General features: G+C 46.9%; 1 protein-coding gene across 1 annotated transcript; it reads left to right on the top strand.

Moving 5' to 3' along the window:
- Positions 1-6043: 6043 nt before the first annotated feature.
- Positions 6044-15502, top strand: SYNGR2 (synaptogyrin 2). The gene is made up of 4 exons (XM_054977509.1): positions 6044-6220; positions 10534-10771; positions 12044-12183; positions 14232-15502. Exons 1-4 carry the CDS (start codon positions 6116-6118, stop codon positions 14427-14429), a joined length of 681 nt encoding a protein of 226 aa, XP_054833484.1. The 5' UTR covers positions 6044-6115; the 3' UTR covers positions 14430-15502.
- The last annotated feature ends 892 nt before the right edge of the window (positions 15503-16394 follow it).

Raw genomic sequence — 16394 nt, 5'->3', positions numbered from 1 at the left:
GTTGTTGCCAGGGCAAAACGTGTGTTCTGAGGACTGGGAGATGTGACTCTCAGTTACAGTTATGGCTGCTAGGTGATGGAACAGCCCTGAACCAAAGTTGCCCATAACAGTGCAGACATGTGAAGTCTTTCACACTACACAGAAACTCTTCATCAGGCAGAGTAAGAAGGTAGTTTAATCTCAGATGCAATATCGGTTATCACTGCAACATTTGCATAACAGGAAGTGGGGTATTCGTAAAGCAGTTAAGTGTTCAAATGGAAAACACATTCATTGGCAGGCTCCTGCACAGGTTGTCAAGTTCCAGGGAAAATGCCCCAGGTTTGACAGTTGATACTGCAATATAGACAAGTTGTTTACAGCCATGTTAGTCCAAAAGCCAAAAATACAATAGTAAAAGGTATTGCATAGATTGTGCTATTGTATTAGACAGGCTTTTTAAATTTTTTGGCCTATGGTCCATTGGAGCTTTGAAAAAAACCTGTAAATTGTTTTTGATTCTGGATTGAAAGAGAGGAGGAATAAAAGTATTATAAACAAAAACAACAATAACCCCTAGTCTGCAGTATGTTGCTTCTCAGTACCTGCCCCCAAGAACTAAATGTTGGACTGAACATCAGCAGGTACAACAGCTCCTGATTCTGCAGTGCAGAACTATTTAGATCCCAATTTCTAATCTGTTTCCAGTGTTGGACATGGGATTTCCCATGATGCCACCCCTTAAACATACTTGAGAGCGCTGCTTACTGTTTTGCATAATAAAGAGATTTGGGACTGGGCAGCGACATACAGCCTGTATTATATATGGTTTCGCTTCATTCAAATGTTATTTTTGGTGCCAATTTATTTGCATTCCAGTTTCTTATTCTGATTGCATTTAGACTTTTGAAGTGAGTAAAGATCTAGGTTCCCACTTTCCGCATTGTCAAGAACCCTTTGAGATGAGGAAATATTCAAGGCATGTAGTCAAAGCTTAGGAGTTGGCTTTCACTGCTATGCAGAGCCTTATTATGCTGCAACATTGTGAAGGCTCCTGGCCTGTATTCCTGAACACACTTATGGCTCATAACCCTATACATGATTACTTGGAACTAGAGATGGGCACGAACCAAAATATGAACCAAAGTTTGCGATGAACCAGGCTGGTTCATAGTTCGCGAACCGGTGGTTCGTCAGAGCCCATTTCTGATGCACCGCCATGAACTTTAGGCTGGTTTGTTTGGTTCGGGTTTTTTTGTTTGTCACTGCAGACAGCCTGGTGCCGATCAATCAGTTTCCTAGGCAACAGGGGATTGACTTCCTGCAGACCTTCTGCTGACCCAGAAGTGGCCTTCTGCTGGCCTGGAAGTGACCTTCTGCTGACCTGGAAGTGACAGTTTGCTGACCTAGATGTCACATTTTCATGAACCAAACAAACCGGTTTGAGAACTAGGACAGGTTCATAAAAGTTCGTGGTTTGTGAAATGTGACAAATTACGAACCGCACAGTTCAGTTTTTTCCTGGTTGGAAGTAAGACTCTCTACATTCAGTGGAGTTTCAATGTGTGAATTCTCTGAGAATTACATCCAAATACACATGCCTATATCTGGGCTATCCATTTGTTTGATCTACCCACAGGACAGAGGCAATCCAGGTTTATAAATTCACAACCAGGCCATTTCATAGCTCTGGAAATCTTTGCAATTATACTTTGTACAGAAAACCAATACAGGCCATTATGGAAGAAGTTTTTTTATTATTGGAAAGAGAGGTATCCTGCCTTCCCAGAAAAGCCAGACACCGTAAAACTAACAATAAACAGCAGTAAAAATAACAAAAGGAAGTTAGAGACCAGGGTCGAATCCACATTACTCATTCTAAGTCGCATGTTCCCCGCATTCCCCACGCAATCCCGAGTGCAGGTCACATTACCTCATTAAACAGATGCATTTCATTCGCATTTCTCCCGAATATGTGGTCACAGGTTTTCAACGGGAGTTTCACGGTGGCCGTGAACGGGCCAATGCACAATTTACGCGGTTTTTTTAAAAACCACCCCCCTTCCTGTCTCTCCGGCCGTTCCGAGAGTTCCTATTGGCTGATTCAACTTGCAAGTGCTCCGTAGTCTGCAAAAGACTGTTTTTGACTTCATAGCATTGGATTTATTGATTATGCTGTTTCTGAATCAAATCTGGTAGTTTGAAAAATCATTTTGGGGTGAATCCATCCTCAGAACGGACTCGCGAAACTTCCTTTTTAACTGTTTTTTATTTTTTTTATTTTATATTACTGTAATATCGAAATTACGAAATATTGAAATAATGACACTCCAAGGAAGTGAAACTTCAGTAAAATTCAGGCACTGAACTGTCCTGCATAGGAAATGCCCACGAAAGCTTCCCACATGCTTCCAAATTTCCAAAAAAGAAACGGAAGAGCCATCAGTGCTGTCAGTGGGGGAAAGAGAGGCATCATTATCTTCAATGATGTTTCTTTATAAGGCAAGATTGAAATAATGAAAAAGTGCGCTCAAAAATTTTTTTAAAAAAATGGGCGGGAAGAAAAGGTCCCGCCCAAAAAAGCGGTTTTCGAGCGGCCGTGTGACCGGAGGGACGCGCGAGAAAGATGGATCGGAAGCAGGAATGTGAACGAAGAGGAAAAAATTGCGGATTGGAGGCAAACGGAAGATATCCAATAAACATGCGGGTAATGGGTGAATGTGGATTCGACCCAGCTCATCCCCTACCACAAATTTTGTTAGTCTTATAGGTGCTATTGGACTCTTGCTCTTTTCTATTTCTACAGACAGACAAACAGGGCTGCCCAATGTTCCCTCTAAGCGGTGCAGTGTTGTGAGTCAGAAATCCAATTTGTGAGCAGCAACTTGTAAGTTGTGAGTGCGCCTTTTCGAAAACCAGAATCCATTTGATTAAAAGACTTTTGATTTAGGTTGTCTGAGGCGTTGGTATTGGGTGCCATCAATATGTTGATGACACCCACTTAGGCATGTGGTTCTCAAAAGCTTATGCCTCAATAAAGTTGGTTAGTCTTAAAGATGCTACTGGATTCTTTACTATTTTGTAACTACAGACTAACACGGCTAACTCCTCTGGATCTATGGAGAAGAAGAATTGTGCATCATCCAGCCCTGCAATGCACTCACTCTCTGGCTATTCCCTTCTATGTTTTATATAAAAAGGTGTTGTGAAGCATGCCTGCAAATGGCTCAGACACCATTTCTTTCCATGTGCATCAGTCTATTGCCAGTTTTCTTTGCATTTTGGGCAACATCAGGCAGATGAGCTTCAGTAAGGGTTCCTCTTTGCCCACAAGCAAATCCTAAACACAATGTGATGTGCAGTCATCCCTCCCTCTACCTCTGCTCTGTTGATTGGCATTTCCTGTCTCTTCTGTGGCCAGGTCTGCAGAAAGAAGAAGGAAGCTGGCTGAAGTTGCAGGGGGAGCACCTATTTAGCTTCCAGCTGAGAGCTGCTCATTGGAACAGCCTAGAACTGGCCTTTAGTCAGGCTTCATGGCTTTAAAACTCTTTCCCTTTCTCTTTGTGAGTTATGGTCATGGAATCTTTGAAATGAAATTAAGTCATAAAGCATAAAGTCAGCATTGAAGTCCTGCCTTCTCCTTGCTTGCCATTCTGTTTTATTACACTGTATTGCAATGATCTATTCTCCCCTGAAGATATAAGCAGAATGCCATTGATGTACAAAAATACTGGTAAAACTGAGGCCGCAGCTCCCCACTCCCCATGGAGTAATTTAACTAGAGGACAGCCTGTCTTACCAGCACGTGTAAAATTTCCAGATTCAGACCCTAGCTCTGTCATGAATTTCCCTTTCCATGCAAGTCTTTGTGACTGGGAAGTCAATTTTTTGTGTGCATGTAAAATAGATTTCCTTAGTCATGAATTTACACACACACAAAAAGGGTATTTCCCTACCTGGAGCTGGCAACCCTAGGAGTGTGAAACACCACCGCCATCTCCTCCTCCTCCTCCTCCAGCACCCGCGCTGGGCCAGAGAGGCTGCTCGGTGGGCTGGTGAGAAATAGCATGGGTGCCTGCCGCTGCCGCCGCCACCTTTTCCTACAGCACTGGGCCAGAGAGGATGCTTAGCGGGCTGGCAAAAGGCCTTGGGGATGCCCACCGTGGCTCCTCTTCCACACCCGGCAACGGGCCTGGGTAAGGCCACGCGGATGCCTGCCGCAGCTCTTTCCTCCGAGGGCCTGGGGAAAGGCCGTGTGGGCAGCTACCGCTGCGTCTCCTCCGGAGCCCAACGAGGGGCCTGGGAAAGGCCACGCAGGCACCTGCCATGGCTCTTCCCCCAGAGCCCAGCAAGGGGCTGGGGAAAGGCCGTGCGGGTGCCCGCCATGGCTCTTCTTCCAGACCCCGGCAAAGGGCCTGGGAAAGGCCACATGGGCACCTGCCATGGCTTTTCCTCCAGAGCGTGGCAAGGGGCCAGGGAAAGGCCATACGGGTGCCCACCATGGCTCTTCTTCCAGAGCCTGGCAATGGGCCTGGGAAAGGCCGCATGGGCACCTGCCGTGGCTCTTCCCCCAGAGCATGGCGAGGGGCTGGTGAAAGGCTGCACGGGCACCTGCTGTGGTGCTTCCTCCAGAGCCCGACGAGGGTTCAGGGAAAGGCTGCCTGGGTGCCTGCCGTGGCTCCACTTCCAGAGCCCAGTGAGGGGCCAGGGAAAGGCCGCGCGGGCGCCTGACACGGCTCTCCCCCCCCAGCCTGGCGAGGGGTTGGGGAAAGGCTGCCTGCTGCGGCTCTTTCCCCCCCAAGCCTGGTGAGGGGCCGGGGAAAGGCCGTGCAGGTGCCTGCTGCAGTGCCTCCTCCAGAGCCCAGCGAGGGGCTGGGGAAAGGCCACACCGGCGCCTGCAGCAGCTCTTCCCACAGAGCCTAGCGTTGGGCTGGGGAAAGGCTGCACGGGCGCCTGCCATGGCTCTTCTCCCCCCCCCCCCCCGCCAAGACTGACGAGGGGCCGGGGAAAGGCTGTGCAGGTGCCTGCTGCGGTGCCTCCTCCAGAGCCTAGCGAGGGGCTGGGGAAAGGCTGCACGGGTGCCTGCCGCAGCTCTTTCCCGAGCCTGGCAAGGGGCTAGGGAAAGGCAGCGTGGGTGCCTGCTGCGGTGCCTCCTCCAGAGCCCAGCAAGGGGCCGGGGAAAGGCTGCACGGGCGCCTGCCATGGCTCCTCTTCCAGAGCCCAGTGAGGGGCCAGGGAAAGGCCACGGGGGCACCTGACACGGCTCTTTCCCCCCCCCCCGCCTGGCGAGGGGCCAGGAAAGGCTGTGCGGGCAGCTGCTGCAGTGCCCGAGGGGCCGGGGAAAGGCTGCACGGGCGTACGGGCGCCTGCCACGGCTCTTTCCCCGAGCCTGGCAAGGGGCTAGGGAAAGGCAGCGTGGGCGCCTGCTGCGGTGCCTCCTCCAGAGCCCGGCGAGGGGCTCAGGAAAGGCTGCTGGGGCGCCTGTAGTGGCTCCTCCTCCAGCACGTAGCGCTCCGCACCTTCCCGGGAACCCTGCTGCCCATCCTGATCTAGCTCCTCGAAAAAGGAAGTTAAAAGCAGAACAGACGTTAAAGGTTGTAAAACAGGTGCAATCAGGATCTAGAATGAAAACCAGAAAGGCAATTGAAAGATACGTCTTCAAAAACCACTCCGAAATAAAGAAGTGTTCATTTCCTCCGGAAAGCACCGAGACGGTGGTATTAGCCCTACCGCAAGGGGAAGAAAACGGAACAAAAGAGTGGGGGGGGGCGCACCAACGAAAAGTACCGCGCAATTCAAGAGAGTTACAGCCAAGCCCAATGGGTATAAAAGGGATGTAACTGATTAGGAGAGCGTTAGTGTTCAGTAGTTAGGTGAAGCCTAACTAGGAGAGCGCCAGCTTGGTTTTGCCACCTGTCACTGAGAGGAAGGGTTGCTACAGCGAGGCGCAGGCAAAAAGCCGCCACACCTGTCCGGCCCAGAAACCTCGCCTCAGCCTCGGGAGGGCGCACGAGCTCTCCTCGCTTGCCCTCGGGGGAGGCCTCCTCCCTGGAGGCGGGACTTGCGGGCGCGCAGGCACAAGTCTGGGCGAGGCGGCCCCGGCGAGTTCCGGGCTCTCGAGAGCAACGTCAGCTTCATGGAGGGCGGCGGGGGCGCCTATGGAGCCGAGAAGGCTGGCGGCACCTTTGACCCGTGGCGCTTCTTGCAGCAGCCGCAGGTGGTGGTGCGCGTTCTTAGCGCGGTGAGTGGGGCGGGGGCTCAGCTTGAGTTGAGCGGCGGGAATGTGAGCACGAAGACCCCGCGGCCGCCCCGCTCTTCCCCCTTTCTCGGGTGGGGTTTGGTGCGCTTGCCTTTGCGCTTGGTGGGGGGGGGGGGGGAGAGCACAAGCTGGCTAAACTGGTTCAGGAACAGCGAAGTGGGACCATTTTGCTTGAGGGGCGCGCCGCTGAGTCAGGCACCTGTGCCGTAGCCCGCACACGGGCAAGGGGCGGGGAATGAGGTGGAAGAGCTCAGCGTCCTGCAGAGCCGTCTGTGGCCGGGCGGCTGAGGCAGGAGAAACTCGCAGCCTTGGGAGGCGTTGACTTGCTAGACGTCCGTCCCCAGCCAATGCTAGGAGGAGCTCACAGGTGCTTGGAAAGGGACCTGCGGCTAAGCGCGTCGGAAAGGGTCCAGCCAAGGGCGTGGGGACTCCCTCGGCGCGCCTCCCAACTAGCCGGTTGCGCGCCTTTCCGGAGCTGGGCTTGGTGAGCGCTGCGCCCTGCGAGCGAAAGCGCCTTCGCGCTCTGGCGGGCGGGCGGGCGGTGAAACCGAGCAAAGGCCGCGGCTTTCCGTGAGGGTTGAAGAGCGACCTGGTCATGTGGATGTCAGCTGATGGGCAGGGGGCGAAGGAGGCGGAGGGGGCGGGTTTCACCGCCTGTTTACTAGCTGGTGACAGACATGTGAGTCTGCTTTAGGCTTCAAGTTACTCTTACCGCCAGGCGCTTTCGTTTTTTAGTACACTTGGGGAAAATCGCTCCATGCCTGTTAACTTGGTTTCTTTAGTCTCTTCTCATTTTTCCTTGTCATAGGAATCATTTGTGATTGTGCCTTCAGTGTCTCACTTTTAAGAAGCTCCCTTAAGTATCTGACCATGGGATTCTACCCAGCATAACTTTAAGTTTGTTAAAATTTGTTTTCCTGAAGTCCATCCTATATGTCTGACTGTGTATACAACTTTTCCCTTCCCCAAGACTGTACATTCCAAAGCCACATAGTCACTGCCACCCAGTGTGCCCGCCACTAGACAGTGAGCAAGATGGAATGGGGTAGCTGCTAAGCTGTGCCTGCAATTTCTGTTTCCCCGAACGCCTTCTGAGGGCAGGGGATTTCTGTGCCCAATGTGTTTACGCTTCTGTTTCTGCTTATACTGGATCTGTCTAAGCACGACTTTTTTCACAACAGGGAGGAAGTATGCCTGGTTGTTGAACTGTAGCTAGGGCAGCAGTGACTATTTTGGGAGCTACTTTGTGTTCTGGGAGCCATTACATAAACATGGAGGATTTTTTTTTCCAGAAAGGGAAATTTGAATAAGGTTGCCCTTGCCTTGAAGTGGGCAGTGGTGCATCCTAAAGAAACCTATTTTGGATCCAGGGGAACTGAATCAGTGCTGTCCAGTCTCAAATGTACTTTTCTTGAGCAAGGTGATTGAACCAGTGGTGGCTGGGCGACTTCTGGGTTTCTTGAATGAAACAGATTATTTGGATCTGTTCCAATCTGATTTTCAGGCCTGGTTATAAGACTGAAGCAATCTTGGTCACCCTAGTGGATGACGTGCTGGGGAAGGGACAGGGGGAGATCAACCCTGTTAATTCTCCTGGATCTCTTGGCAGCTTTTGATACCATCAATCATGCTATCCTCCCAAAGACAATTGCGAGAATCACTAAGGGTTATTGTGGACTTTGTTGGAAATGTCACAGCATGGATGCAACATTCTATCATATGTGGTGGACCTGCAAGGAAACACGAAAATATTGGATAAATATATATGAAGAGATGCAAAAGATTCTTACACTTAGATTTGAATTAAATCCAAAAAGTATGCTCTTAAATATCTTACCAATTAATGTTAAAAAAGAACAGGGAGAGCTTTTTTGTTACATGGTGATGGCAACAAGAGTACTATTGGCAGCAAAATGGAAAACAGATTATTTGCCCTGATATGCTAGAGTGGAGTGGAGATCTATGAATATGCATCAGTGGCTAAACTGACTGCCTATTTACACAACAGAACGGTAGCCGAATTTTGGGGGAAATGGAAGGACCTTTATTATTTAGGCAAAAATTAACTAACATAGAAGTTTGTATAACTAAAATTAACCAAGAAGTGGGAAGGAGGGAAGGAGAATTATGCACCTGTGCTTAGGTATAATAAATTTAGAATGTTCTTTGTTTATTAAGTCAATGAAAGTTTAAATGTATTGCTTGTTTAACTCTCAAAACAATTCTATATATACTGTTCACACAAGATTGTATAAGTCTCAACACAATAAAAACTCGTATTTTGGATGGGGTTGCACCCTAAAGAAGCAAGATTGTAGCTTGGAGGTGCTGTTGCCTCCTTTTGGTTAAACAGGTGGTAGCAGTGGCAAGGGACATCTTTTACCAGCTCCACCTTGGTGAGCCAGCTGTGGCCCTCCGTGGGCAAGAAAGATCTTGTCACTGAGGTGCATGTACTGGTGTCATCTAGATTAGATTACTGCAATGTGCTCTATGTGGGGCTGCGCTTGAGGACTGTCCAGAAGCTACAGTTGGTACAGAACGTTGCAGCCAGAATGCTGACTGGCTCCAGTCTCGTTCTATTTCTACTGACACCCAATTCAAGGTGCTGGTATTGACCAAGGTGCTTCGGTCTGTCTTCCTCTGTCACTTTCTTTTAGCAGCCGGTGAAGATTTTTCTGTTTTGTTTGGTGTATCCCCAGTTGTTGTCAGAATTTTGTTAGTGGGTCGGAACCAGGCCTTTTTGGCCCATGTTAGAAATAAAGAACCAGCTAGAGTTTGGGAAAAAAGAAATCTTCCAAAAGCTCTGTCCCTGCAGAATAAAGTCGCAGTTCCTGGGAAGGTCTCACCCCTGCACAGGAAGCAGATAAGACCATAAAAGTTAATTGTTTGAGACCTCTTTAAGGGTCCTCTGGCCTTCTACATATAAATCACCAAAAGGGTAAACAACAAACAGCTTATCTTTAGGAAAACAAGGTGTCTAAAATCTTCAGCCAGTGAAGTGTGAACATTCCTGTGTAATTTACAATGTAGTCAAATACATATCAAAGATGCAGTCTATCACAGAGGTAAAGGATGTGTAGACCTGTGTTTACATGAAGGACTTTCGACGGAACTGTCTTTCAAGAACAAAGACAATGCGATTGATTAACATGTTAATGAGGCAAGTCTTTGATATTTCCCTATAAAAGAGGGATGGAACAAGAACTCGGTACCCTTCACTTGCCAACACGCAAAGGCTAGTGCTAGCCTTTGCGGCTGTGCAATGGGGGTGTCCCAGAGCTCTGGAATGGGGGGAGGGTAAGTTTTCTTTTCTGTAGTTATCTTATAATGTTGTTGTATTGTGCATGCTAACTTGTATTCTGTATCTATCTTCATAGTGCTTTAGTAGTCAGTAGGCTGGGCCCAAGTCTGGTGCCTTGCCCAACTGTTCTTTTTTATTATTATTATTATTATGTCTTTACAAATAAAAAACTTCCAGTCTCGCATAAGACCTTCTCACTGCTGACACATTATTCTCAGCAGAGACATCAGTTTAGTACTAGGGAAAGATCAAGTGAGGTTGCACTCTTTACATGCCTATGGTAAGAGGCAAACCCAAGCAGCTGGTGGACTAGTCCCTGGTTGCAGAGAGCAACAAATTTCCACAACACCAGTAAATACTGTTTTAGTGTTTTCAGTCAGTCAACTTTTGTTGGCATTAATTGGCACAGTAAATACAGAGCAAGGTACATAAACATAAAACAGACTAATTTTGAAAATGTTCCTGATGCAGTTTTGTAGCCATATAAAGAAACGTTACTCTGTCAGTGATATTAGGCAGGGAGTCATTCAAAAGGCGATGGACCTTTAAGGAATCTGAAAGGTCCCTCATACTATGTTTTCGTGTTTTAAATATTCTAATAATGTTTGTTGCCATGGGGTCTTATTTGAGTGGAAAAGCTGCATATAAATGTTTTGAATAAATAATATAAATCTAGATAGTACTGCAGAACCATCTCATTTAGGCATGGTATCTAACACTCGACTGGAGATATTGCTTCTCTTTTCCTGGGTGTGAGATAAGACTTCTGCAGCTATATGGGGTTCTCCAGCTCTGTAGTTTGTACTGAATGAGAGCAACCATATAACCTTCCAGTATAGGCAAAGACACATGAGGATCTTGCAAGAATAATGTTTACATAAGTACTTGGGACTTGGGCATTTGAGAATTGCTAATGGCTCCATCCTGGTTGGGTTGTTCCTCTGAATTCCCTCTGCACATTGGAAGGTGTTAGCTTAGTATTCTTCTTTTGCAGGTGTTTGCGCTCATAGTTTTCTCCTGCATCATTGGGGAAGGCTACATCAATCCTCATTCATCAACAACTCTCTATTGCATCTTTAACCACAGTGAGGATGCCTGTCGTTACGGCATCGGAGTTGGTGTACTCGCCTTCCTGGCCTGTGTATTCTTCTTCATGGTTGATGCCTACTTCCCGCAGATTAGCAGTGCCACTGATCGCAAGTACCTTGTTATCGCTGACTTGGTCTTCTCAGGTATTTGATGCTCAAAGGAGTGGCCTGAAACAAAACTTCACATTTGTGCCACTTCTGTTCCTCTTCTCTCCCTCTCCAATGTCAAACAGTAGTCGCCCATGTCTTGTTTTCAGAATGACGTGTGTTTGAATCTGGCCTGGTGCCTGGGAGCCTGGTTTTTTTTTTAATGAATGAAAGTACCCTACAGGAGAAATGGCTTGAGTCCCAAAAACATTGTGATACTGCATTTCTTTGACAAGGGTGGTGGCTGAAGGACTGGGAAACGTTTGTTCTTCAGTATGAACAAGCAAGTTTCGTGCCCTGAAGAAAATGGCAGCAGTTGCTTGAGTGAGGCTGCTAGGCCGTGTTAAGTGTACCAAGGGAATTTGCTTCCTGAAGAGGCCAGAGAAAGGCCTTTATGTGAAACCTGGGACTGAGCTAAGTAGGACACAAAGAAAAATGGTATCTGCATACTTTTATGTGCCTAATTAGAGAATGAGTCAAGCTTGCTCAGGATAAAATTTCCAGACAAGTTGGATTGTAGTGGAAGCTGGGTGAAGGGAAGCAATAGCTGTAATCCCCCACAAGAGGGAAACAAGAAAGAGGAGAGAGGTTTCAGTAAAGAATGCCATTAGCCAAGGCTTAGCAGGTTAGTGTGAGTAGTCCCTATATACTGTACATCTTTCCCATGAGCCTCCTGCTTCCAAACAGGTGAAGTTCCAGACTAGGGGTTAACAAAGGTGTCTATATACCACAGGGCTTTTTTACTGGGGAAAGAAGTGGGGGGCTCTCACCCAGGGCAACTCCCGGGAGGAGGTGGCACGCCTCTCACTACATGCACGTGCAGTGTGTACGTGTTCCTGGGTCTGCGTGATGATATCACTTCCAGGAAGTGACATCACATAGGCTGTGGCCACCCCAGGAGCACTCCTGTGCTCCATGGGGGGCCCAATTCGGCCCAGATAAGGTTAAATTTGGCCCACATCAGGCCTGAATTGGCTCAGAACTGGCTGCTGCACTGCGGGGGAGCACTCCCGGGCCTGGCCGCTGCCAGGCGGCAGAACCCTTCCCCACCTGGCAGCAGCCTGATCCTGGCCGTTTCGACCCTGATCCAGGCCCCAAATGGCCAAAACCGGCCGTTTAAAAAATACCCATGTGACTGGTGTATTTTAAAGAGGTGCCGGAACGCCATTCTGGGGCGTTCCGGGTTCCCAAAAAAAAAAAAAAAAAAAGCCCTGCTACTAATGCAGTTTTCTTATCTGTTCCTGAGTATTCTTTTTTTCTTCTTCTCAGCTCTCTGGACCTTTCTGTGGTTCATCGGATTCTGTGTGCTGACAAACCAGTGGGCATCAACAAAACCTGAAGATGTTCCATTGGGAGCTGATTCTGCTCGTGCTTCAATTGCCTTCAGTTTCTTCTCCATTTTTTCATGGGTAAGTGATGGTTATATTGTCTGGCCTGAGTTCAGGCTTAAGTCCTGCTGGCATTTGTCTACAGATTGTTGTACTGAATTGGGGATTGGATTAAAAACTGATGGCTCTTATATCAGTTTAGAACAGGCAGGACCAGTTTGAAATCTTATCTCTGCCATGAATTTGTCCCTTTCTTGGCTTTAGACTGTGATGTAGAAATAATACTGATCTATTTTATGGGGGAGGCCTGTTATAAGAATTACTGAACTGTGTGACATGTATGGAGTATGCTAAAAATGCTGCTTAGATGCTATTAGCTGCCTGACAGCTGTGGTGAAATGGCTGAAAATGAACAAATTGAAATTAAAGCCAGACAAGACAGAAGTGATGCTTGTTGAGAAGGTAGAGATCCTGAAGGACATTGTACTCCCCACTTTCAATGGAGTTCGTCTGATCCTTGCAGACTCAGTTAAGAGCCTAGGGATTATACTAGATCCAGCGCTATTACTAGAAAAACAAGGGAACCTCAAAAAATGCTTTTTACAACCTCTCCCTAGCCTTAAAAATGGCTTACCTCGACATGGCTGACATGGCCACCTGGATCCATGCTATGGTAACATCAAGACTTGACTATTGTAATGCACTATACATAGGTCACCCATCTAAACTAACTAGGAGACTCCAATTGGTGCAAAATGCTGCAGCTTGACAGTTATCAGGAGCGAGCAAGCTACCCATTAGTGCTCAGTTCAAGGTATTGGTTATCACTTACAAAACTCTTCACAGCCTGGCTCTGGCATACCCATGGGACCGCCTCCCTCCCTATGCTCCTCCGCAGCAGCTTTGCTCTTCCGAACAGGGTCTCCTGCAGGTGCCATCCTGCACAGCATCCCATACACGGGCTTTCTGTATGGTGGTCCTGAACCTGTGGTATGGCCTGCCTGAGGTCAGAAGAGCCCCCACTCTCTTGGCTTTCCGCAAGCAATGCAAAACCAAATTAATCAAAAAGGCTTTTTACTCAGATAGTATTGTATGGAGGGGATCTCAGATGATCCGCTGATGAGTTAGGAACCAGAGACCTCACCACTATGTTGTATTGGATTCCTGCTAATGCTATGTCTTTGTGAACTTGTATCTATTTACCCTATGGCACTATGGAAATGTTCCTGAAATTCAATGAATAGAAGATTGTTGGGAGTAGAATAGATCTGCACAAGAAGCTAAGTGTGAGGAGCCTTTATGTAGAAAAGAATGAGTCTTTATGTAGAGCACCATGATTTAAATCTAGTCTTACTGACTAGCGATTTAAATCGATTCAATTTAAATCAAATCCACCCTGATTCCAGTTGAGGGTCAGCTTCAAGTAACATTGTCCTGGTTTGTCCTACAAAGGCTCAGTGATGGGACTGGCCTATGTGAATCGACCCAGTTCTGGTTCACATGAGAATATAAATGTAAGACACACTCTAAAAATCCTTTGCCTGAGGAATAGGCCTTGGAGGCGGCTGCCTGAATTCTAACAGGCCAGCACAGCCTCTGCAGTAGATTCTTTTAAGTAAAAATCTTCAGTTCAAGACAGTAACGTTCTTCAACCCCCTCCTACTATGGCTGGCTGAGCACAGCAGTGGTATCTTCTTTCATTTCCTTCCTTTAACAGGATATTGTCTTTACTGTAGTTTGTCCTTAAGAAGTAGGCCTCCACTTCAGTCCTTTTGCCAGCCCTTGAAGACAGAGTAGAAAACCCTGAAGTCGAGAGAACCCCCAAACTGACAAATCCGATTCTGCTGTCATGCGCTCATTAATTTTGTTCTGGTGGAGCCTCTGAGAGGACAGCCACAGGAACATTGGTCAGACCCGTATTTTGAATTGGTAGTCTGGTGCGGAGCTTTGTTTTGTGGATCTGTTCAAATGAATTTAAGGTAGTGGTTGAAATTCTGTTCTAGTTAAGAGAAAAAAATGGTTTTGGCTCAGGTTGCTCTAAGACCTTGGAATCGCACTTGTTTTCTCTCCCAAGCAACTTTAGAGTGATTTCCTTTCTTGTGGACTAAACTGCTGTTCTTTCTCCACAGGGGACCCTGATCACTTTTGCACTTCAACGCTACCGCATGGGTGTGCAAGATTTTGCCCACAGTTACGTTGACCCAGCTCCAGGCCCTGCAACCCCCTACTCCAGCTATCCAGATGTCAATCATGAAAGCTACCAGCAGCCACCCTTCACTAACATGAGAGAGGACTCAGAAGGCTACCAGCCTCCACCCGTGTATTGATTGCTTATTACCATGGTCAGAGCAGCTAGCAGGGACAGCCGCATCAGTGCAGTTTATTCACTGCTTGGTTGGGGGAAGGGCATCCGCTGTTATAAAAAGGCAAGGGTGCCACGACTTTACGTGCATGTGTGTGAGAGGTTCTGAGATATTCCTGTTTTTTTGTCCTTTCTGAAAGTGGCTTCTCTTAAAGAACATGCTGCATGTTCCTTTCAGGTATGGGCAGCATCCTTTCGGCCTGTGCGTGGATTGTAAGGCATAATTGCTGAATCGGTGCAGTGGAATCTTCTCTCAAGAGTTGGCTACTGGACTTTCTTTTGCTGTCGCCAACTTATGAGCTGGGTGATAGTATTTTAAAAATGTGTCCAGCAGCAAGTAGAGGTCCACGTACCATGCCTTTGTTTCCTAGGGAGACCCTTAATGTTGCTCGTCAACATTTCCCCAAAAGTGCCATTAAGCCACTGCCTACGTAGCCTTTATTGTTACTGTATTTCCAGCTCTTGTGTAGGATTCAGCTCCCATGGCTCCTGTGGTGCTGCTTTTCTAGATTGCCTTCCTAGTTCTGCTTTTCAGCACCGCTGGATGAACTTGATACCAAAGCCTCGGTCTGCTGGGCCTTTTGGGTTCTGCAAAACCGTTTGCGTATAAAGGTTTGGATTTAACTACTGCACTATGAAGAATAGATGTTGACTGCTGTATATTTTGCCTATTCAATCCTGTTTCAAAAGAGAACAAGCTCCTCTCTGGATTAGGGTATTCGGATAGGGAGCCGCAGCTACTGATGCGGCTAAGCAAATTTATTATGAGAAGATAAAAAGTTATTCCTACTTTGGGACTGAAAAACAACTTCAAGCTTTCAATGCCAACCTCTCCTGGATAGATTTATAACAAGACTTGCAGGGAAACTTGCAGACTCCTTGCTCTATCCCTGCGAGCAGGTTGTGTCTAGTTATTTCCCACCCATGCTTGGCAGAGAAAAATTGCTTGCAAGTGGCAGTAAGCCCCACAGTGGGAAGTTGGGAGAGGGTTCAGAAGTGTTGAGCACAATGGAAATAAATCTGGTCACTTACACTGTTTGTCTTGTATTGTGGAGTCTGACTTGGCTTTGCATGGATTAGTGGAAATCATGTGACCCTATCTGAATGAGAATGCTTGTGGCAGTATAGCTAGGAACAAATAGTGTCTGTAGGGAACAAACTCTGAGCTCTCAGAAGCTTCCACTACAAGGAAGGGTAGATTAACAACATCCTGCTTTTCCGATATTTTCCAAGGAAGTATGTTATTGTAGCTATTTGTCTATTGAAGCTCCTAGAGCAGAAAACACATAAATATTCTTAATACCCCCTAACTACTCTGCTTGTCTTGGAAATTTCCCAAGTAAAGTAGTCTTTGGCCTAAATGTCCCAATTTTTTCTAAGTACATTTCTGGTTCTGACAAAGGTACTAAATTAGAAATCAATGATATCCCACTTAAAGTACAGACACTAGGAGTGCATTTAATCGTCACCAGATTATTTAATAATATTATTAAGCTAATTTAATTATTTAATAAGATCAGCCAGTCATCAAAATCGCCCTACCTTTGAATTAATACTACGGAAGAAAGTACTGTCTTCCTAATATAGGACCAACAATTGCAGGATATAGTTAAGTGCAGAGGTGTCAGCTGAAACAGATGCAAAAAAAAAAAAAAAAAAAAACTGTCGCCATACTCAGCTGTCAACTAGATGAATCTTTAAGAGGATATACCAGAAGGGAAAGAATTGCCATTATACAGACAACTAACAAATGACAGTAGCAGTATCGGTCAATCTGAATAAATTAAAGGTAACAGCCAGATTCAGAACTTCAGCCAAAGTGGTACCATATGTAAGAATATAGACCATTCATTTTATGCATAGATACTCCAGTCAGCGTCCAGTGGCATCAGTGGGCTGAAAACTGGAGTAATTCGATACAGGATTGCAC

The sequence above is a fragment of the Eublepharis macularius genome, chromosome 4, assembly GCF_028583425.1.
Source record: "Eublepharis macularius isolate TG4126 chromosome 4, MPM_Emac_v1.0, whole genome shotgun sequence".
Taxonomy (NCBI): Eukaryota; Metazoa; Chordata; class Lepidosauria; order Squamata; family Eublepharidae; genus Eublepharis; species Eublepharis macularius.
The sequence above is the reverse complement of the archived record's forward strand: the minus strand, read 5'-3'. Positions and strand labels throughout refer to the sequence as shown.

Coding starts and splice junctions, on each gene's coding strand:
- SYNGR2 (XM_054977509.1), top strand. CDS start 6,116: ATGGAGGGCGGCGGGGGCGCCTATGGAGCCGAGAAGGCTGGCGGCACC. Junction 6,221..10,533: donor TGGTGCGCGTTCTTAGCGCG/GTGAGTGGGGCG, acceptor CTTCTTTTGCAG/GTGTTTGCGCTCATAGTTTT. Junction 12,184..14,231: donor TCTTCTCCATTTTTTCATGG/GTAAGTGATGGT, acceptor CTTTCTCCACAG/GGGACCCTGATCACTTTTGC.